General features: G+C 44.7%; 1 protein-coding gene across 1 annotated transcript in view; it reads left to right on the forward strand.

The window, feature by feature from the left end:
* OTUD7A (OTU deubiquitinase 7A) overlaps positions 1 to 23,087 on the forward strand; it is a 388,339-nt gene that overhangs the window by 334,901 nt on the left and 30,351 nt on the right. Inside the window, exons 11-13 of the mRNA XM_055555716.1 lie at positions 4,614 to 4,715; positions 8,318 to 8,445; positions 9,164 to 9,276. Of these exons, the coding sequence (XP_055411691.1) occupies positions 4,614 to 4,715; positions 8,318 to 8,445; positions 9,164 to 9,276 (343 nt within the window). The remainder of the gene's footprint in view (positions 1 to 4,613; positions 4,716 to 8,317; positions 8,446 to 9,163; positions 9,277 to 23,087) is intronic.

The raw sequence follows: 23,087 nt of genomic DNA on the forward strand, positions 1-23,087 counted from the left end.
GTAAACCTCAAACCTCATTTAGTTATGGTATCATTGCTTTTGTGTATCACTAAATTTGATTTGCTAGTGTTTTGATTAGGATTTTGACATCTATGTTCATGAGAAATATTAATCTTTTGTTTCCTGTAATGTTCACATTATCTTTTAATATGAAGATTAGTTTAGTCTCATAAAAAGAGTTGTAAAGTCTATCCTCTGTTTCTATTCTGTGGAGGAGTTTCTACATGATTGATGTTCTAACTTTTTTAAATGATTGGAAATGATTTGCTGGCATATTGAGTGCAGCACTTTCACAGCATCATCTTTTATGATTTGAAATAGTTCAACTGGAATTCCATCACCTCCACTAGCTTTGTTCGTAGTGATGCTTTCTAAGGCCCACTTGACTTCACATTCCAGGATGTCTGGCTCTAGGTCAGTGATCACACCATCGTGATTATCTGGGTTGTGAAGATCTTTTTTGTACAGTTTTTCTGTGTATTCTTGCCACCTCTTCTTGATATCTTCTGCTTCTGTTAGGTCCATACCATTTCTGTCCTTTATCGAGCCCATCTTTGCATGAAATGTTCCCTTGGTATCTCTAGTTTTCTTGAAGTGATCTCTAGTCTTTCCCATTCTGTTGTTTTCCTCTATTTCTTTGCATTGATTGCTGAGGAAGGCTTTCTTATATCTTCTTGCTATTCTTTGGAACTCTGTGTTCAGATGCTTATATCTTCCCTTTTCTGCTTTGCTTTTCACTTCTCTTCTTTTCACAGCTATTTGTAAGGCCTCCCCAGACAGCCATTTTGCTTTTTCGCATTTTCCATGGGGATGGTCTTGATCCCTGTCTCCTGTACAGTGTCACGAACCTCATTCCATAGTTCATCAGGCACTCTATCTATCAGATCTAGGTCCTTAAATCTATTTCTCACTTCTACTGTATAATCATAAGGGATTTGATTTAGGTCATACCTGAATGGTCTAGTGGTTTTCCCTACTTTCTTCAATTCAAGTCTGAATTTGGCAATAAGGAGTTCATGATCTGAGCCACAGTCAGCTCCTGGTCTTGTTTTTGTTGACTGTATCGAGCTTCTCCATCTTTGGCTCAAAGAATATAATCAATCTGATTTCGGTGTTGACCATCTGGTGATGTCCATGTGTAGAGTCTTCTCTTGTGTGTTGGAAGAGGGTGTTTGCTATGACCAGTGCATTTTCTTGGCAAAACTCTATTAACCTTTGCCCTGCTTCATTCCGTATTCCAAGACCAAATTTGCCTGGTACTCCAGGTATTTCTTGACTTCCTATTTTTGCATTCCAGTCCCGTATAATGAAAAGGACATCTTTTTTGGGTGTTAGTTCTAGAAGGTCTTGTAGGTCTTCATATAACCGTTCAACTTCAGCTTCTTCAGCATTACTGGTTGGGGCATAGACTTGGATTACTATGATATTGAATGGTTTGCCTTGGAAATGAACAGAGATCATGCTGTCGTTTTTGAGATTACATCCAAGTACTGCATTTCGGACTCTTTTGTTGACCATGATGGCTACTCCATTTCTTCTGAAGGATTCCTGCCCGCGGTAGTAGATATAATGGTCATCTGATTTAAATTCACCCATTCCAGTCCATTTCAGTTCGCTGATTCCTAGAATGTTGACGTTCACTCTTGCCATCTCTTGTGTGACCACTTCCAATTTGCCTTGATTCATGGACCTGACATTCCAGGTTCCTATGCAATATTGCTCTTTACAGCATCGGACCTTGCTTCTATCACCAGTCACATCCACAGCTGGGTATTGTTTTTGCTTTGGCTCCATCCCTTCATTCTTTCTGGAGTTATTTCTCCACTGATCTCCAGTAGCGTATTGGGCATCTACTGACCTGGGGAGTTCCTCTTTCAGTATCCTATCATTTTGCCTTTTCATACTGTTCATGGGGTTCTCAAGGCCAGAATACTGAAGTGGTTTGCCATTCCCTTCTCCAGTGGACCACATTCTGTCAGATCTCTCCACCATGACCTGCCCGTCTTGGGTTGCCCCACGGGCATGGCTTAGTTTCATTGAGTTAGACAAGGCTGTGGTCCTAGTGTGATTAGATTGACTAGTTTGCTGTGCATATGGTTTCAGTGTGTCTACCCTCTGATGCCCTCTTGCAACACCTACCATCTTACTTGGGTTTCTCTTACCCTGGGCGTGGGGTATCTCTTCACGGCTGCTCCAGCAAAGCGCAGCCGTTGCTCCTAACCTTGGACGAGGGGTATCTCCTCACCGCTGCCCTTCCTGACCTTCAACATGGGATAGCTCCTCTAGGCCCTCCTGCGCCCGAGCAGCCACTGCTCCTTGGACGTGGGGTTGCTCCTCCCGGCCGGCGCCCCTTGCCTCGGGTGTGGAGTAGGCTGGGCTCCCTATGTTATATAGTAGCTTCCCACTGGCTGTCTATTTTACACATGGTAGTGCTTGTCAGTCCCATTTCTCTAGAGTTCATATATATGCATTAATATGCGATATTTGTGTTGCATGTACAGGTTTTCCAAGCTGCCTCTGCTGACACCTAATGTGGGGTGAACTTCTTGGTACTGCTGGATGGTGGTGGGGGACCTCATCACCCTCTGATGGGGGTGAAAGTCCAGGCTCCCCATGTGTTCTCAGTTGGGGTGGGGGTGGACTCCCCATTACCATCCAGCAGGGTTGAAGTCCTGACTCTGCACCACCTGGCAGTGGGGGAGGGGTAGAGAGGGACTCATTGCAGCCTGGCAAGGATGAAGTCTCTGCTCCCCACTCTGCTAGTTGAGTGGTAGGAGGGCTACAGTTCGTTCTGCAGATACAGCTGGAATAGAGTGGCTATTTCTAAGCTGTGGCTGTCAGGCTCAACTAACCCTCTCTTGGTATTCTGTCTAGAGAGAGCATCATTTTTTTTTTTTAATGATTTCCATTATTTCCAGACTGTCACCTTCTCTAGCATCTAATCTGGGGTTTGTGAGCCAAAGAGGAACCCAGGGCACTTACCACCAGGTTGAGCTCAGGTCTTGAGTTTCTTAACCAGTCTGCCTTCTCTCCACCTTTCAGTCTGCCCATGCTGTTTTATACATAATGTCCAAGGGTTTTAGTTGTACTTAATAGAAACAGTAGGGGGAGAAGATGTCTACTCTGTTTTCCTGGAAGCAAAAGTCTCAAGATGTGTTAATGAAATTTAATATGACTCTACCAAAATACCTACAGTGGTTTGATGTATAAAATTAAATGTAGTCAGAGAGAAAAAGACAAATATCACATGATATCACTGATATGTGGAATCTAAAAAAAATGATAGTGAGTGAGTGAAGTCGCTCAGTCGTGTCCAATTCTTTGCGATCCCATGGAGTGTAGCCTACCAGGCTCCTCTGTCCATGAGATTTTCCAGGCAAGAATACTAGAATGTGTTTCCATTTCCTTCTCCAAAAAAAAAAGATACAAAGAACTTATTTACAAAACAGAAATAGGCCTGCTGCTGCTGCTAAGTTGCTTCAGTCGTGTCCGACTCTGTGCGACCCCATAGATGGCAGCCCACCAGGCTACCCCGTCCCTGGGATTCTCCAGGCAAGAATACTGGAGTGGGTTGCCATTTCCTTCTCCAATGCATGAAAGTGAAAAGTGAAAGTGAAGTCGCTCAGTCGTGTCCGATTCTTAGTGACCCCATGGACTGCAGCCTACCTACCAGGCTCCTCCATCCATGGGATTTTCCAGGCAAGAGTACTGGAGTGGGGTGCCATTGCCTTCTCCAAGAAATAGGCCTACAGACACAGAAAAGACAAATTTATAGTTATCAAAGGGGAAAGAGGGGGATAAATTAGGAGTTTGGGATTAACAAATACACATTACTATGTGTAAAATAGATAAACAATAAAGACCCACTGTATAACACAGGAAAATATATTCAATATCTTTGAATAGGTAATAACCTATGATGGAAAATAATCTGAAAAACCATAGGTATATGTATGTATGTATAACTGAACCACCTTGCTGTATACTGGGAGCATTGTACATCAGCTATACATCAATTTTAAAAAATTAAATTTAACCATACTCTCAAAGGTATGTATGCATCAACAAAGAATGATTTTTTAAAATAACTTTTGGGAAGAGAAATTGTGTTCGAGGAAATTACACAAAAATTTTATATTTTGTGTAAAATATGTTCCCAGATTCAAAAGAGAAGGCTTTAATCTTGAGTTTCTTGTTAACTGATGGAAGGATTTGGCTATTTTTTATCTTAAAAGGTAAAATATCTATGTTTTGTCTGAGCATAAGTAGCCATCACGCTGGTGGCTCAGTGGTAAAGAATCCACCTGCCAGTGCAGGAGCCGCAGTAGACTCAGGTTCAAACCCTGGGTCAGGAAGATCATCTGAAGGAGGAAATGGAAACCCACTCGAGTATTCTTCCCTGAAAAATCCCATGGACAGAGAAGCCAACAGGCTACAGTCCATGGGGTTGCAAAATTGAACACGACTGACCAGCTGAGCACACACACCCATAACCCTCCGCCTCACCACTGAAGTTCTCTAGAATCCTCTAGAAAATCACCCACTGATATTACAGTTTACTTAGCATACATCCGTGTTTGTCCTGGGATTCTAAACATGAGCTTCTGTTCCAGGTCGCCTGAATTGGTGGTCCACCGTGTGCACGAGCTGTAAACGGCTTCTTCCTTTGGCCACGACAGGGGACGGGAACTGCCTTTTACATGCGGCCTCACTGGGTAAGCCCTGCAGTGTAGACAGAGGGTGGCAGTGCCCAGGCCTTCTCTGTGTATCATTAGAGGACAATCTTATACTAAGTAGAGCGACGTGCATCACTGTCAACTGAAAAGATCCCCAAGGGATGGAGCCAGCAACCCCCAGCCTTCTTGTCAAGCAGCTGGCAGGCCTGGTAGGGGCATAGAGCGCGCATGAGAAAAGATCTGTCCTGATAGAAGGAGGCCTGAGCAGACCTGCAGGGATGGGCAGTAGACATCGGGGTCTAGAGCAATCAAAGAGGACTTCCTGGAGGAGCTGAGATTTTCCTGAGGCTTGAAGAACTTGAAAGAATATAAATAAGACCCTCCAGGCCGGGAGAACACACGGATAAAGTGGAAAGTCAGGTAATAACGGTGTTTGGGATCAGGGCTGAGCCCTGTTGAGCTTGAGCAGAAAGTCTGTGGGACAGTGCGTGAGGCTGGGTAGATCTGCAGCCACCACGCTGACTGCAGCTGATGCACTTAGACTGACAAAAAGACAGACATGGGTAAGTAATACAGAGATCAGCACAGTCAGAATATACTGCAGAGAGGTCAGCAAACTCTTCCAACAGATGTGAGCTTCCTGGTTGCAAAAAGCGACACCAGCAAATGCACAGGTGTGGGCGGCAATGTTTGGACGGCAGAAGGTCACAGTACACTTTCTGGAAGACCATGTAACCCCTCTGGACCCAGGCTTACATACACATGCAGGACTGGATTTGTGCCAAGGACCCCAGCATCATAGCTGGTGGTGCCTTATTACTCCTGCAGTCTGAGGACCCTCTCCAGGGATGGGCCCCTCCAACAAGAATATGGTCCTTGTTGGTCAAACTCACCTCCCCAGGTAAACATGACCTTAACTCAATGCTGTGACCCAGAGCAAGGATGCCCCAGACCTCACTTCAGACCTGTAGTGAGAGGTCTGTTCTGTAAGAGGTGGGCTGAGCTGAGCCCGAAAAGTGTTCGAGGGAAATGCAGGGCGTCTGGGACGGGCCCCGAGATACCCAAAGGAGGATGGAGCCCAAGTGCAAAGGAAACATTCCATGCTCCTTAGGCTTGACCAAGGGTGATAGGGAAAACAAGGGCACCCACCCACTGCCCCCTTTCTGTTTCAGTATTAACTCATTCCTGTCTGTTGACTCCCATTCAGCATAGTAAAATAACAATCAGCAATTCCACTGCCCAGCAATGTCTGCTTTTAATATTTTGGTATATTGTCTTCCACATGTTTGTATATACTTCCAGTGAAATTAGGATCTCACAGTGTTCATGGTTTGGAATCCAATATTTTCCCCTTAAAATTGTAAATTGAATTTTTCACACTATTCTTCAGAAACATGTTTTGCAAGTTGTGTCTTATTCCATCATAAAATATTCAGTATCCCTCTCTTATGGAACTTATTTCACCTTATTCTGTATCAAACCTAGAGAAAAATTACAAAAGAAGACATCTCTCCTCTTTGCAAAGTCTCAGGCACGGGAATGCCTTTGTCCTTCTAACACTCAGTGTACACAGGCACTGCCCCCGTCATGACCACAGGTGGAAAAGGCCACAAGCCAGGTGGTCACACGCCACCGTGGTCCTGACTGATGGCAGGTGTCTCACAGTAGCACAGCAGGCCCCCCAGTTCTGCCTGGGAGCAGAAAGCCTCCTGCAGGTGGCCCTTGCTCCTGCTGTGAGAGGCTGGGCTGAGACTGAACCTGGGACTCACGGCCGGTTGATTCTTTCCTCCCAGTACTTTGTTTCCCCTTGGTACTCAAATTGCTAAGCTATGTACAAGCAAGTCTGCTCAAAGTGTCCACTCTACACTCACCAGCAGTGCTTACTGGACCTGCTGACCAGCCCTGCCATTGACCTAGGGTGTGGGGCACGCATAGAAATGACAGTAATCCTGGGGTCAGGCTTGTGGGCAAACGTGTGGGACAAGGAGATTCTCTGCACAAGAGACCCAGACAAGGAGCCATGATGAGTAGACTGGACCCGGGACTTGCCCTGCCTGGGAGGAGGCTCCAGGCAGGTTGGAGGGATGAGAAAGCTCAGCTCGGCCAGTTCATAAAAGGAGCATTGATGGCCATCTTCCTCTGTCTGTAGAAAAAGACTGCAGAAAAAGACGACCGGAAAGCCCACGGCAGGCCCCTGTTATCATGTCTTTGCAAAAAAGGATGCGCAGCCAGACTGAGCCTTTGATCATCAGTCAGTGTGGGTCACTGCTCTCCAAAAGCTCTCCAGAGGGTCCCAGCTCACTTCAAAGCCCACCTTTGCACTCTCTACCTCGCCCCTCCCATCCCAACTGCAGACACCCTCCCCTCCCTAGTACACCACATGGCGCCCCTTGGGGTTGGCCCTGACCTTTTCCTCCACCTGGAATGGTGACTCAACCCTGTCCCTAACCACTCATGTCTTTGCCCCAGTGTCTCCACTCGCACTCTGACCAAACCACCCAGCACTCTGTCCTCTTAGCCTGCTTCATCTCCCCTTACATTGCCACTGCCTGCAACATAGTGTGTTACATGTTAATTCTAGGGCTGCCTCCCCTCCCTTCCCCTCAGTGTGGACTCCATGAGATTTTAGGAATTCAGTCTGCCCTAGTTGCTGCTGTGGGTATTCCCGTCACTTAGAATGGCGCCTCACCCTTACTGTGAAATAAGTATGGAATTAAGTGGAATTAATAGTATTCAGTTAAACAAATGAACAAATGAATGAATAAATTTCCCTAGTCTCTCCCTGTAGCTAGAGCTGCATCTCTCTTGGTGCTTCTTCCATTGATTGGGTTTCTTAACCACTTCTGAGCTTCCCCAAGGATGTGCTCAGAGATGCTGGGTTGTTCTTATGACCCCTGGGCCAGGTGGGGCACTTCCCTCAGAAGCAGGTGCTCTCCCGGGGCCCAGATATGTACAGAGATGCCTCAGGGCTACAGATACTGGGTGCAGCAGACCCTCGATGAAACTGGGGTCTGACTGCCATCCTGCCTTGGGGCCTGCATGAGGACACATAATCCACCATCCCCACAGGCTCTCTCCCACTCCAACACAAGGTCAGAACCACAAACATTACATCCCTCAGAACAAACCTTGAGAGGTTGAGGGCAGCCTGCGAAGGGCCCCCGAGACTTAGTGAAATGGCTGTTGCTTTAAGAAGGGGCTGTGCTCCTTCATTCCATGCCTGCATCTGCAGGAAACATCAGGAGGGAGGGCAGAGGGGAGCTGCTTGCTAATCGAGAGAACTGAATATCTCGCTACTGCATTATCTGTTCACAAAGTTGTGGGGGCCAGGACTGGTAGGTGGTGGTGGTCTCAACTCCTCCTGTTTTGCCCCTTCCTCACATATTTTCTTGTGGCTCAGAAGATAGAATCTACCTGCAGAGCAGGGGACCTGAGTTCGATCCTGGGGTCAGGAAGATCCCCTGGAGAAGGGAATGGCTATGCACTCCAGTTTTCTTACCTGGACAATTCCATGGACAGAGGAGCCTGGCAGGTTACAGGCCGTGGCGTCGCAAAGAGTCGGACACGACTGAGAGACTAACGCGTTCACTTTACTTTCACATCTTTCCTCTCTCGTCTACTCACGGACCTCCTGGCTGCAGGAATGTGGGGCTTTCACGACCGGGACCTGGTTTTGCGGAAAGCTCTCTACACCATGATGAGGACGGGGGCCGAGAGGGAGGCCCTGAAGCGAAGGTGGAGGTGGCAGCAGACACAGCAGAACAAGGAGGTGGGTACCTGTCAGCATGGCAGAGCCGGGACCGTGCCAGGGTGCAGCCAAGGCCAAGATGGGGTCCTCTTTGGGGCCCCAATGTCAAGTCTGTCTTATGAGATGCGGCAGCAATGGCTCCATCCCTACTCAAACCCACTAAAGAGGAACCCATTGCAACAGTCAGCCCCTGCCCGCAGTGACCAGACGTCCACCCCCTCACCTGTCCTGGTGTGATGATGGAAACCACCTACCCTCACTCACAAGGCTGCCCCAACCTGAACGGGGGGTTAGGTAGTCACCTGTCAGGTCACTGCCGGTGCGGCCGCTGATTGGCCCTGGCGTGGCCCCAGCCCCAGGGTGTGTGCTCAGCCCAAAGAGAATGCTTATACCAGAACCTTAGTGAGCACTGGCCCTTTGCTGGCATGGAAGCCCTTAAAGATGGGTCTGCCCAGGTCCCTGCACACATGTCAGTGGTTGGCACCCAGCCCAGTACGTGTGCAGGTTCCTTGGAATCCCTGAGAATGACCACTGTTGCTGAGTGCACTTCTGACAGCATAGAGGTTGGAGGCTGGGGGTTCTGAACAAATTCTGTCCAGAGCAAATGCTGACGGTCCTTGGCCGCTAACAGTGCTCACCCCAGGCTGACCAAGCCGGGAAGTTGGGCTCAGCCAGACTGATGTGGGTGCAGGGCTGAAGAGGTGGACGCCACCTCCTAACCCACCCCCCTTCGTGCCAGTCAGGGCTGGTGTACACAGAGGAGGAGTGGGAGCGGGAATGGACGGAGCTGCTGAAGCTGGCCTCCAGCGAGCCACGCACACACTTCAGCAAGAACGGCGGCTCGGGTGGGGGGTAAGTGCTGCCCCAGCCCTCCCCCTGACAGCATGGGAGGTGATGGGGGGATGTGGGACCCCCAAGCTGGGGACGACACAAGGAGGACTCCTGCCTTCAGATCTTAGATTCTACCAAGGACGCAGGGCAGGTGGTAGGGGATGACAGGACCCTGCTGGGTGTTTGGGAGAAAGTGGACACAGTCACCGTGTGCACCTCATGAGCTCAGGCATGGGGGACTCACTGTCCAGCCAGCCTGGGGAGGGCCCAAGCTGCCCACACGCTCTCCAGGCTCTGAAGCTTCAGGCTGCTGCTGGAATCCTCACCACTGGGCCACCAGGCAACAGTGGTGGTCTTTTAAAGTAACGTCCATGAAACTTGGGCCAGAGGGTTCCAGAGCAGGTAAGCATCATGCTGGAGCCTGGCCCCATGGTGAGTGACATGTACAGCCCCACTCCTGCCCAGACCCTGGCCCTCCGGCCCCAGGACAGATGGGAACAGACCCTGCACTGCTGCTCCCAGCATGGACACTGGCCCGGCAGTTTTTCCCAGAAAGAACCAGGTTAAACATCTGAAGAGGTCGGAAGGGAGCAAGGGTCAGACTCAAGGATGCACTTGACCAACCTCCTGCCTTCTTCCCGCAAGACTCGCAGAGGCCAATCCCAAGGCTTACTGGTGGAGCCCCAGCAGGAGACACTGGAGGTAGGGAGGCGTGTCCACGACTCACTCAGAGAGAAGGCTGGACACCAGGTTGGGGTCCAGGCAGGGCGAACCATCAGCCAGAGAGCCATCATGGATAGGCTGTGTAGAACTGGTGACCACAGGGAGGACGCTCTCCCAGACCCCAGGAAGGCAAGACCAGTATGAGCTCTCTGCCGAGTTCAGATGCGTGAGAAAGCCTGAATGGCAACTGTATCAGTAGATGCAGATGCGGGGAGAGCTGTGAGAGCGAGGCCAGGCAGAGGCGGGGGCTTCCGCGCAGGCGCACTCAAAGCTACAGGACCCATTCTTTCTCATGCTCCTACTCGCAAATCACGACATGTCTGTTTCTTGTGGCTAAAGCAAGAGAAATCAGACATTCTGTGCTACTTACTGCACCTCCAGAGACTTGTGAAGTGCTACCTCCTGTGAAGTGCTACCTCCAAAAGGGCTGCTGCTGGAGCTTGCAGTCCCCTCAGCAAAGGTGAACTCAGCTTGCCCATCACCAGAGCTGCTAGTGGGGCCATGGGTAAGAGGGCTGGTCCCCAGAAGGAAAAGAAGACATGGGAGAGAGAGGAAAATAACTCCACCCCAAGTCATGCGGGTCTGCATGGAAACCAGTGTTGGAGTGAAGTTGCCCATCACCCCCTGGCACGTGCAGCCCCAACCCCCACTACAGACACTCTGGGGGAAGAGGGTGTGTGTGCAATGGGAGGAATCCCTTACTTGTTATACAACTGGTAAAATCTATGAAAGCAGTTAGTGACGACCTCTGGGTGCTTCATCTGGTTTAATGGCAACTGAGAACTAAGCAAGGGGTCTTCCTGGTGGATCCCAACCAGACGCCCAGACTCAGATGTCATGGATTAAGAGTCCCAGACTGGATGCATGATCTTGGGCATGTCTCCCAAGCTCCTGGACCATCTTTGTTGTTCAGATGTAAAATGCATTTGGTAGTAAGGTCCCTGCTGGGCTGTATCGGTTTTCCATGGTGGTGGAGTAAACCACACCAAAACTGGGTGGCTTAACACAGAGACACTGGATTTGTTCCTGTTCTGGAGTCAGCATTCTGCTCTGGAATTTTCTGGAGCCTCTCCTGGGGCTGCAGCATCTGGCAGTTAGTCTGGGTGGTGCAGGACCATCCAAGATGGCCTGATTCACAACTCTGGCTCTTGCTGAGCCTCCATCTAGATTTCATCCTTGAGAAGGCTCAGGACCCTTACAGTATGGATCAGGGCAATAAGAGGGGGCAGCCTACACTGTGGAGGTTCACCTCAAGCCTCTACTTGCATCACGTTTACTCATGTCCCACGAAAACATTGGCCAAAGCAAGTCCCATGGCTGAGCCAGCCTCTAGGCAGATAGACTCCATCCTTAATAAAAGGAGGGGCAAAGTCCCATTCAGTTCAGTCACTCAGTCATGTCCGACTTTTTGTGACCCCATGAACTGCAGCACACCAGGCCTCCCTGTCCATCACCAACTCCCAGAGTCCACCCAAACCCATGTGCATGGAGTCGGTGATGCCATTCAGCCATCTCATCCTCTGTCCTCCCCTTCTCCTCCTGCCCCCAATCCCTCACAGCATCAGGGTCTTTTCCAATGAGTCAGCTCTTCGCATGAGTGGCCAAGTATTGGAGTTTCAGCCTCAGCATCAATCCTTCCAATGAATACCCAGGACTGGTCTCCTTTAGGATGGACTGGTTGGATCTCCTTGCAGTCCAAGGGATTCTCAAGAGTCTTCTCCAGCACCACAGTTCAAAAGCATCAATTCTTCGGTGCTCAGCTTTCTTTATAGTCCAACTGTCACATTGCAAAGGGACAAATACACAGCAAGAAGGCTCTGTGGTCATCAAAGCAGTCGGCCACATTCTCTGATTCTGTTGGCACTGGGCAATGAAATCATGGGTTTGAAAGTGGAAAGAAGCTTTTATGACTATAAACATAATGTTTATTAAGACATTGTCACATTCAGCCTGTGAGTTGGCATGCCTGCTGCCTATATGGTATGTTGTAAGGCCTATCCCAAATACCTGAAATGTGTGGTTTCCCTGACCTTCCATGGTCCGTCTCCCTGTCCATAGTGTAGTGGATATGACGCTCACACTGGCTCATCTGAGTGTCTGATATGCCACCTTTAGAAATTCATTCCTGTGAGTCTTGAAAACGTTGGAGCCTTAAGGGCTTTCAGGAGTCTCTGACTGTAGAGCAAATCCCTTCCATGAGTTTATATGTCCCACGAGTTTATATATACTCTGCACCTTGACCTCCAGACCCTAGACCTGTAGGAATGGAACATAGAAATAGCTTATTGTTTTGGGCAGTGAGGATTGAAGAAAGAAAGCCATGAACCTCTGCTGGGCACCTATCTGCCTTACATACTACCTAAGTGCCACTGCCTTACACACTTCATCTCCACTTTATAAATTAGGCATTACCCTCCTTTACATGTTGGGAAACTAATGTTCTGAGAGATTAGTTGACTTACCTCTGGTTTGTAACTGGTGGAACTAGAATGCAGACTGAGACCTGTCTGAGTCCAGCACCCTGCAGTTTACCAGAGAATATGCTGTGACAAGTTTTATAGCTCCTTAAGAAAGATGCAATTTTTTGAGTCCTTGCATATCTGAATATTTCTTTATTCTGTCTCACCCTTGATGGATAGTTTAGGTATCTTTAAATTCATGATATGAATGATGTCATGAAAGGTGTTAAATCAGACAGAAAGCTATCAACTTCCTGGCACTCAAAGTTGGCTAATTAGAAGTAAAACAATTATATGAAATCCAAAGACTAAATATGTTCAACCAACTTCTTACTCTACCTTTACAGACTCTGAAAAAGATTTATTCATTAACTCAACATGTATTAATTGCCTGAGGCATGCTGTGCATTTCCAGACACACTATCTCATTCTGTCATCACTGTAACCCTGTGAGATAAAGGTCATAATTCTTATTTAAAGTATGAGGAAATTTGGATTCAGGATAAAAATTATTTGCCCAGGGTAATCTGCTGAGTGGAAGAGCTGTAGTTAAAATTCAGGTGTCCTGCCTCCCAGGTCTCCTGGCCCCTGATTTTCCTTCTACCCCTTAGCTCAGAAGCCTCTTTCTGTTCTTATAGAGAATTGGGTTCTTGCTCTTTTCTGTGGGTGATAGAATGAGGCCTCTTTGTTTTCTAGTCTAATGCCAGGATGTGTTTCAAGATCTGAGCCTTCGTTAACAACAGGCTAATAAACCTTTGCCATCAGGTGTCTTTCTGTGTGAATGTACAGAAAGGTATTTTCCAACTCAGTCTTCCTGGGTCTCCCTTTTCCTCCTCCGCCAAATACTGAAAACCTTTGATAGCATTAGTTCTATGATAAATTAATGAGAGGAATTACTTTAAATTTTCAATCGATTTTCAACAACCACTATACTCTTTGGAGGCAGGGAATAAACCAGGACCCTCTCAGTTTGAAGAATACCATGTAAACCCCATTAGGGAAATGAAAATTAAAACCACTACATACCTATAAGAAAGTCAGAAAAAAAATATACTGGCAGTACCAGGTGCTGGTGAGAGTGCAAAGCAAATTTTACATCACATTGTTGGTGATATAAAAATGACACAACCACTCAGGAATACAGTTTGACAGATTCTTGTAAATTTAGAAACACATTTGCCATATGACCCAGCAGTCCTGCTCCTAAGTATTTACCCTGGAGCGCTGGTTCTCAACCAGGAATGATTTTCCCCCAGGGGACATTGGGCTAGATTTAGGGATATTTTGATTGTCACAACTGGAATGTAGTCTGAATACTGCTAGAATCTAATGGGTAGAAGCAGGGATGCTGCTAAGCCTTCTAAAGTGCACAGGACAGCCCCCCAAACAAAGAAATAGCTAGTCCGAAATTTCAGTAGTGTCCAGATTGAGAAAATCTGCCCCAAAGAAATGAAAATGTGTGTTCACACAAAGTTCTATGTAAAATGTTTATAGAAGTTCCATTCATGGTTGCCCAAAACTGGAAACAACTCGAATGTCCTTTGATTAAAAAAACTGGAGTACATCAATATTATGAAATACTATTCAGGAATTAAAAACAAACTACTGATATATGCAACGACTTGCATGAAAGGATCAGGTCTCAAAAAGTTATGTATTGTATGTATGGTTTCATTTGTATGACATTATCCAAAAGGCAAAACTATAATGATGGAGAACAGATCAGGGTTGCATTTATTTAGAATGAATGTCTGACTTTCCAATATCATGTCTTGAAAAGACTATTCTTTCATCATTGAATTGCTTTTACGTTTTCAAATACCTGTAGGCAGTGTTTATGTGGGTTTGGGAGGTTTATGCTGGGTGGGAGACTCCGTACTATGTTCCATTGAAATATGCGCCTGTCCTTTTGACAGTGTCACTTTATAAGAAGTCTTAAAATTAGGTAGCATCACTCCTCCAACTTTATTCTCCTTTTTCAATATTTCTGGTCTTTTTTTTTTTTTTTTTGCTTGCCCATACATATTTATAGAATCAGTTTATCTATATCTGAAAAATATTCTGCCAGGATTTTTATTGGGATTACATGAAGTCTATACATGAATTGGAGGATTGAAGTCTTTAAAATGTTGAGTGTACTTACACATCTTTTTCCATGTATTAGGTAGACACAGTATGCTTCTTCATATATTTAAATCTTCTTTGATTTGCTTTATTAGCATTTTATAATTTTCTGCATAAAAGTTCTATACATGTTTCAGTTCAGTTCAGTCGCTCAGTCGTGTCCGACTCTTTGCGGCCCCATGAATCGCAGCACACCAGGCCTCCCTGTCCATCACCAACTCCCGGAGTTCACTCAAACTCATGTCCATCAAGTCGGTGATGCCATCCAGCCATCTCATCCTCTGTCGTCCCCTTCTCTTCCTGCCCCCAGTCCCTCCCAGCATCAGGGTCTTTTCCAATGAGTCAGCTCTTCACACCAGGTGGCCAAAGTACTGGAGTTTCAGCTTTAGCATCAGTCCTTCCAGTGAACATCCAGCACTGATCTCCTTTAGAATGGACTGGTTGGATCTCCTTGCAGTCCAAGGGACTCTCAAGAGTCTTCTCCAACACCACAGTTCAAAAGCATCAATTCTTCAGCGCTCAGTCTTCTTCACAGTCCAACTCTCACATCCATACATAACCACTGGAAAAACCATAGCCTTGACTAGATGGACCTTTGTTGGCAAAGTCATGTCTCTGCTTTTGAATATGCTATCTAGGTTGGTCATAACTTTCCTTCCAAGGAGTAAGCATCTTTTAATTTCATGGCTGCAATCACCATCTGATATATACCTGAATATTTCATTTGAAGCTATTGTAAATGATTGTGTGTGTGTGTGCGTGTGTGTGTGTGCTCACACACATGCACAGGTATATGTGTTTTCGTTTGGATCTGCAATTATTCATTGCTAGTTATTGCTAGTTACTGATGTTTGTGACTTTGTATTCTGTGATGTTACTAAACTCATATATCAGTGCTAAGAGGTTTAGATTCCTTGGGATTTTCTACACAGATATTCATATAATCAGTGAGTAGGGGTAGGTTTATTTCTTTCTTTCTAATCTCTATGCCTTTTATTTCTTTTTCTTATTGCACTAACTAGAATTTCTAGTATGATGTTGAGCAGACATGATGAGAGAGGAAACTCTTCCCTGGTTATCACTCTTAGTCAGAAATCTTTCATCAATAAGATATTTGTTATAGATTTTTAGTAGGTATTTTTTTATCAGATTGAGGAAGTTTCCTTGTATTTTTTGTTGTTGAGAATTTCTATCATTAATGAATGTTGAATTTTATCATATACATTTCTACATCAGTTAATATGATCATGTGGATTTTTTTCTTCTTTAGACATTAATATGGTAGATTACATTGGATGATATTTGAATATTGAACCAGGGATTTCATTGCAGGGAATCATTGCATTCCAGAGTTTAATTCCACTTTCTCTTGGTATATTAAGAGTTTTTCTTTTGTTATTTCAATTTGGCATATTATGTTGAGAATTTTCGTGTCTATGCCATGGAGGTTATTGAACATAGCTTTCTGTTTATGCGCTACTGTCTTTGTCTACTTTTGGTCCCAGTGTAATGCTAGTCTCATAAACAAGTTGGAGACAATTATCTCTCCTTCAGGGCTTCCCAGTGGCTCTAGTGGTAAAAGAGTCCACCTGCCAATGGAGGAGACCTAAGAGATGCAGGTTCAGTCCCTGGGTTGGAAAGATCCCCAGGAGAAAGGAATGGCACCCCATTCCAGTATTCTTGTCTGGAAAGTTCTATGGGCAGAGGAGCCTGGTGGGCTACAGTCCATGGGATTGCAAGGAGTCGGACATGACTGAGCATGCATGTGTGCACACACACACACACACACACACCCCTCTATTTTTTCCAGTAAGTTGTATATAATTGGTGATATTTTTTCTTTAAATGTTTGGTAGATTCACAAAATCTGTGAATTCCTCTGCAATCAGATATTGCCTTTTCAGAAGTGTATTAACTATAAATTCAGCTTCTTTAACAGTTATAGAAAATAGAAATAAGTAGTTTTGGGTAGCTTGTTGTTTTGAGAAATTGTTCCATTTCATCAAAGTTGTTGAATTTATGTGCATAGTATTGTTTATGATTTTCTCTTGTAACTTAATACCTCAGGGGGACTTTGGTGATATGCCCTTTCTTTTCGGATTCAGCAGTTAGCGTCTTTTCTTCTTTCTCTCTCTCTCTTTTTTTTTTTTTTTTTTTTGATCTGCATTGTTAAAGTTCTGTCAATTTTATTGATCATTTAAAAGAACCAATTTTGGCTTAATTGGTTGTCCGTGTTGGTTTTTAGATTTAAATTTCATTGATTTCTGTTCTTACTTTTAGACTTTCTGCTCATTCTGTTTGCTTTAGGTGTATTTTGCACTGATTTTTCTACTTTATTCAGGTTAAAGCTTAGATTATTGATCTGAGATTTTTTTTTGTAATATATGTATTTGGGGACTATAAATTTCCCTCTTAAGAGCTGCTTAGCTGCGTATAACAAATTGTGATATGTTGCATTTTTATTTTCATTGTTTAAAATATTTTCTAACTCCCCTTGAGATTTTCTCTTTGACTACTGAATTATTTAAAAGTCTATTGTGTAAGATGGTTTTGTTGTCTTTCTTTACTAATTCTAGTTTAATTGCCTTATGATCTAAGAACATAATTGGTATGATTTAAATCATTTAAAATGCCTTCAGTTTTGTGAAGGAGTGAGCGTATTGTCTGTCTTTGTGAATATTCCCTGTGCATTTTAAAAAGATGTGTATTCTGTACTTGTTGTAAAGTGTTCTGTTGATGTCAGTTAGATCCAGTTGATTGATGGTTTTGTTCAGATTTTCTATACCCTTGCTGATTTTCTGTCTACTTGTTCTTTCAGCTACTGAGAGAGAAGTTTAGAGCCCTGCAATTATACTTATGGCTGTTTCTATTTCTCTTTTCAGTTTTGTCAGTTTTTTCTTCTAAGTATTTTGAAGTCTTATTGTTAAATCCACATTCATTTAGGACTATTCCACCTTCTTTCTGAATTTATCCTTTGATCATTGTGTAATATCTCTTTTAATCTGGGGCAGCTTTCTTTGGTCTGAAGTCTACTTTGCCTGATATTGATAAAGCTTCTTGAAATTGATCTCGATTAAAATTTTTATGATCTGTAATTTTCCATCCTTTTATCTTTAACCTACCTATATCATTATATTTGCAGTGAGTTTCTTTAACACAGCAAATAGGTATTATTGATTCTAACAATTTCTGTCTATTAACTGCTACATTTATATAATCTGTATTTAATGTAAGTATTGATCTGTTTGAGTTTTGGTCTCCTGTTTTATTATTTGTTTGCTTTTTCCCATTGTGTTTTTTGTTCCTCTGTTCCCCTTTCCTTGTTTCAGTTATTTGAATTTTTAAGATTCTATTTTAATTTAATTTTTATGATTTTAACATCTTTTCATAGAGTTTTTAAGTGGTGGCTCAAGTAATTACAATATACATATTTTAAGCAATTCCTTTTGGAATTCAAGTGCAATTCAAAATCCTTGCTACCAAATAGCTCCCTTATTCTCTCCTTTATGGTATAGTTTTCTTATGTATTTCATCTACATACTTTAAATACCCCATCAGCCAATATAATATTTTTAATGTGGATCTTCAAATATATATTAAAGAACTCAAGAGGAAAAGGATACTCTATTATATGTATGCAAATCATGACTATTTCTGTTGTGCTTCCTTCATTTCTGATGTTCCAACATTTTTCTGGTATCATTTTCTTTCAATCCAAACATTTTCTTTTAATTTTGAGGGAGATTTTCTGGTTGTGAATTCCATTACTTATTCTTCATCTGAGAATATGTTTATTTCACCTTTTACACCTAAAGGATATTTTTAATGGATATAGAATTCTATCAGTAGTTTACCATCCTTTTCTTGCAGCACTTTAAAAATCACGTTTCCCCTTCTTCTCCAGTAGTTCCTGATGAGAAATCTACAAGTCACTTGAATTACTATTCCCCTGTTCAGTGTATCACTTTTCATCTGGCTGCTTTCAGCAGTTTTCCTCCATCCTTAGGTTTCAACAATTTGATTTTGTTGTGTCTGGCAGGGCTTTCTTTAGGTGTATCCTCGTTAGTTCTCTGAGCTTCTTAAATCTATAGGTCTGAAGTGTTGCCCAGTTTAGGAAGCTTGCAGTCATTATCTCTTTAAGTTTTGTTTTGTTTTGTTTCCTTTTTAGGGGCTCTGTACTCTTTCTCCTTCTGGAACTCTGATGACATGAGTATTACACTTTTGGTACTGTCTAAAGTCACTGAAATTCTCCTTTTGTCAATCTTTTCTTCTCCCTCTTCTTCAGATTGGGTCATCTGTTGATCTGTCTTCAAATTTACTGACTCATTCTCTCTCATCCCCAATCCGCTATTGAGTCCACTCAGTGAATTTTTTCTTCCAGTTACTGTATATTTAATTTCTAACATTTCCATCACTGATTGGAGCATTTTCACAATAACTTCTTTAAAATGTTTGTCAGATAATTCTGACATCCACCAACTCAGCGTTGGTAGTCTTTTGACCGTTCTCTTCCTTGGGAAAATTGAGATTTTTTGTGGTTCTTCATGTGTCAAGTACATTTGGATTGCATCCTGGACATTTTGAATATTACAAGACTCTGAGTCTTGTTAATAATCTATGAAAAATCTTGACTTTTCATGTTAAGCAGGTAGGTTCACAATGTAAATTTCAACCTGCCTTCTCTGGGCTGTGGTTTTCAAAGCCTTTGCTGTCCTATTTGCCTAAGCCACACATTACACAGTCTGTAACCTGGGCAGGCTTTTGAACTGTGGTGTTGGAGAAGACTCCTGAGAGTCCCTTGGACTGCAAGGAGATCCAACCAGTCCATTCTGAAGGAGATCAGCCCTGGGAGTTCTTTGGAAGGAATGATGCTAAAGCTGAAACTCCAGTACTTTGGCCACCTCATGCGAAGAGTTGACTCATTGGAAAAGACTCTGATGCTGGGAGGGATTGGGGGCAGGAGGAGAAGGGGACGGCAGAGGATGAGATGGCTGGATGGCATCACTGACTCGATGGACGTGGGTCTGAGTGAACTCCTGGAGTTGGTGATGGACAGGGAGGCCTGGTGTGCTGCGATTCATGGGGTCGCAAAGAGTCGGACACGACTGAGTGACTGAACTGGACTGAACTGAACTCAACTGAACTGAACCTGGGCAGGGGACATTCAGTAAGTCCTCAGAGCCTTTGGTGTACTGATTAGGGCAGATCAGATCGATAATCACACAGCCCAGAGTTGAAGAAAGGGGAGTCCAGGAGTTCATAAACAACCTTATGAGATTGTTTTCTGAAGTCCTTCCTGTTTTATAATCTTCCAGGTACTTTCTTGTTCCCTTGGACTCCCTTTTCTGTCCTCCAGCCATAATGTGCTGCTGTACACCTAGCCCTGTCCAGCGCCCCTGCTCACGAAGGGCTCATGTGTGTTTTATATTGTCTCTCCTTCACAGTGCAACATCCTATTGGTACAGCCAACCCAATCCTTCTTTTTGATTCTCTTCCAAACCCTAGCTCAGTGCTGGCCAAATGGGGCTGCGTGCACCAACAGAGCCAGATCCAGGACCAGCAGGTGTGGTGCTGAGCACTTGTGCTTCCACACACACCCCAGGGGAGACACTCCTGCCTGGGGCCCATTACACCAGTGCCCAGACTTGACCTGTTAGGAGCCAGGGAGCAAAGGCCAGCCCTCTTGGGATGAGAGCTCACACTGTTCTCCCACACAGCCTTTGACTGGGATCTGGAGCAGGGAAGGCTGGCTTTCTTAGGGGATCAAGATTCGCTGGAGATGGGGAAGGACAGCAGCGTCTGACAGGAATTAGAGCCATGTCATCTACTGAGCACACACGTGTTACAATATGATCTGTATCGAGCAGGGCTGTGAAGCTATCATCATCATCACCAATGGCAGAAAACAGATTCAGGAAATTAGTTCTCAGCATCCCTCAGCCCAGAAGGGACAGAGCCAGGATTTGAACTTGAACCTGATTGCCAACATAAACCCACCCTCTTATCAAATCAGAACATCTGATGCACAATCATGCAAATGATCCAAATCAGGTATGAAGAGCAAGAATCAACAACTTATCCTGAAATTTGTGATGAAAATAATCAATTTTGTTCTTTAACCTTTTATAAAGCAATAGCTTACTTTTTCGCCATTGGATGAGACAGGTTATGGAGCCTGAGAGGCTGTTAGAACAAAGAGAAAATGAGACAGAGAGGGGGACCTTTTCAACCTGCCTCTTGGGCAGCCCCCACTGAGGGACTGATGTCCCAGGCCTGCACTGCCCCAGTGTGCTGCTCATTGTGCAACTGACTTCCCATAATTTCATTGCTGTGCTACATAATTTCATAGTAGGTTTGCTACTTTCATTTTTTATTGGGCTTTTTCAGAAATAGCTAGACTCTTAAATGGTTTCCTAATGTACAGTCTCAGAGATATGAACTTGTCAGTCTTTTTTACATTTATTTTTATTTGGCTGCACCAAGTCTTAGATGTGGCATGCAGGATCTTTAGTTGTGGCTTATGGGATCTAGTTCCCTGATCAGGGATCAAACCCAGGCTCCCTGCATTGCGAGCATGGAGTCCTAGCCACTGGACCACCAGCAAAGTCGCTTAATTCAGTCTTTTAAGGAAACCTGAGTGGCATGCTGCTGCTGGGAGGTACTCACCCCTCAGACTGGCACTCTGGGGTCAGGGCTTGGCCTGTTGTGGGAAAGGAGGCATTCTTGCAAATATTCCTCAAGGTTCTGTGACTTCTGTCAGTGAACCAAGCAGGAAGACTGTTCACCTAATGAGTTCTCACATTTGCAAATGCGGAATCCATTCAAAATTTTTAAAGACATTGCTTATTGAAAATATGATTGAAGCTGTCGCTTCATCTGTCAGGAGCCTTCTCTGACCTTCCTATTTAAAGAAGCCCCCATTTACCACGATGCTTATTAACATCTGGTAATTCTTCTTGTTTCATCATCTGTTAATTGTCTGTCTCTGCCACTTAGACCTGCATACACGTGCACACATGAACACCCGCATACACACACACCTGGCAACGGCGCTATCTATACCTATAGCAGGCACTCAGTAAGTATTTGTCACACAAGTGACCCCAGCTTCTTCATTTTAGGCAGTGAGATGAGTCCTCACCCCTAGGCCTTGGCCACTGTTGAGAAGCTCTTTGTCAGATCCCAAGACCCTCTTGGTCCCTTCAGAGTGCCACCATCCTTCTGTCCTAGATCCCCAGCCCATAACTCTTAGCAAGGTCCTGGCTGCCTGCACTGTTGTGCCTTAAGAAATCTTTTTGAAAAGCTGCCCATCTGGGCAGACACGGTCCCTGACCAGATACAGAGGCCCACCTCAGGGCACTGGCTGGCCTCAGCCCCTGTGAGACCCTCAGGCTGACTCCCCATCCAGCTTCCTCTCCACCTATGTGTCAGCTCATCAAAAATGTCCTCATGGCTCCAAACCTGCCCAGGAGAAGGGGTCAAACCCCACCACTGGCAGAAATGCTGCCAGTGACACATATGTGTCAACTGAAAAAAATGCACAGCACAAACGTTGAGAATTATGTTTTATTTAGCAAGCAAAACTGAGGGCTTAAGCCCAGGAGGTAGCCTCTCAGATAGCTCAAAGGACTGCTCCAAAAAGGTAAGGGAAGAGCCATGTGGGAGTTTTTACAACACAGACCAAGTAGTCAGAGCATCAAAAGATTACAGTTAATTAAGGAAAATCAGACATCTGAAGTTAAGAAGTACAGTGCTTTTCCGTGCATTGGGAAAGTGCAAGAGTCTGGGCTCCCTGAAATTATTCCTTTAATATGCACCTCAGCTACCCGGGGCCAGTATCCTGGGCTTTCTCATCCTCCATGTCCTCCGGGTGCACCATCGGGGGTGGCTGCAGTGTCTGTTGGTTTGATGGTGGGCATCCTGTCCATCCTGAGTTCCCTCCGAGTTCGCCATCCAGGCAGCTGTAAGGTGATGGCTTGGTGGCTGCGACATCCTCTGCTTACGGACGTGGCAGGCAACAGTGTTTTCACTGACATATGCGTAACGAGTGCTGTGCAGCTATGGGAGGGGAGGAGACCGCATACTACGGCAGAGGCCTCTCTGAGATGACCCTTAGGAAAAGCAAGGGTCGGCAAAGTCCATGGAGTACCCTGCCTTTCACCTAGAGGTGGCGGGGAGGGTTTTATGTAGAAGCTAAATATGCACATATATTCATAGTCCTGTATATGTGTGTATGCACACACAAACACATATGTGCTTGTATTTTTTAAGTTTTTATTGAAATATAGTTGATTTACAATATTGTATTGGTTTCAGGTGTACAGCAAAGTGATTCGGTTGCACATATATACATATTCTTTTTCAGATTCTTTTCTATTACAGGATTATAAGATACTAAGTATAGTTTCCTGTGCTATATCGTAGGACTTTGTTGTTTATATTTTTATATATAGTAGTGTGTATCTGCTAGTCCCAAACTCCAAATTTATCCCTTCCAATACCTTTCCCCTTTGGCAACCATAAGTT

Source organism: Bubalus kerabau, chromosome 19, assembly GCF_029407905.1.
Source record: "Bubalus kerabau isolate K-KA32 ecotype Philippines breed swamp buffalo chromosome 19, PCC_UOA_SB_1v2, whole genome shotgun sequence".
Taxonomy (NCBI): domain Eukaryota; kingdom Metazoa; phylum Chordata; class Mammalia; order Artiodactyla; family Bovidae; genus Bubalus; species Bubalus kerabau.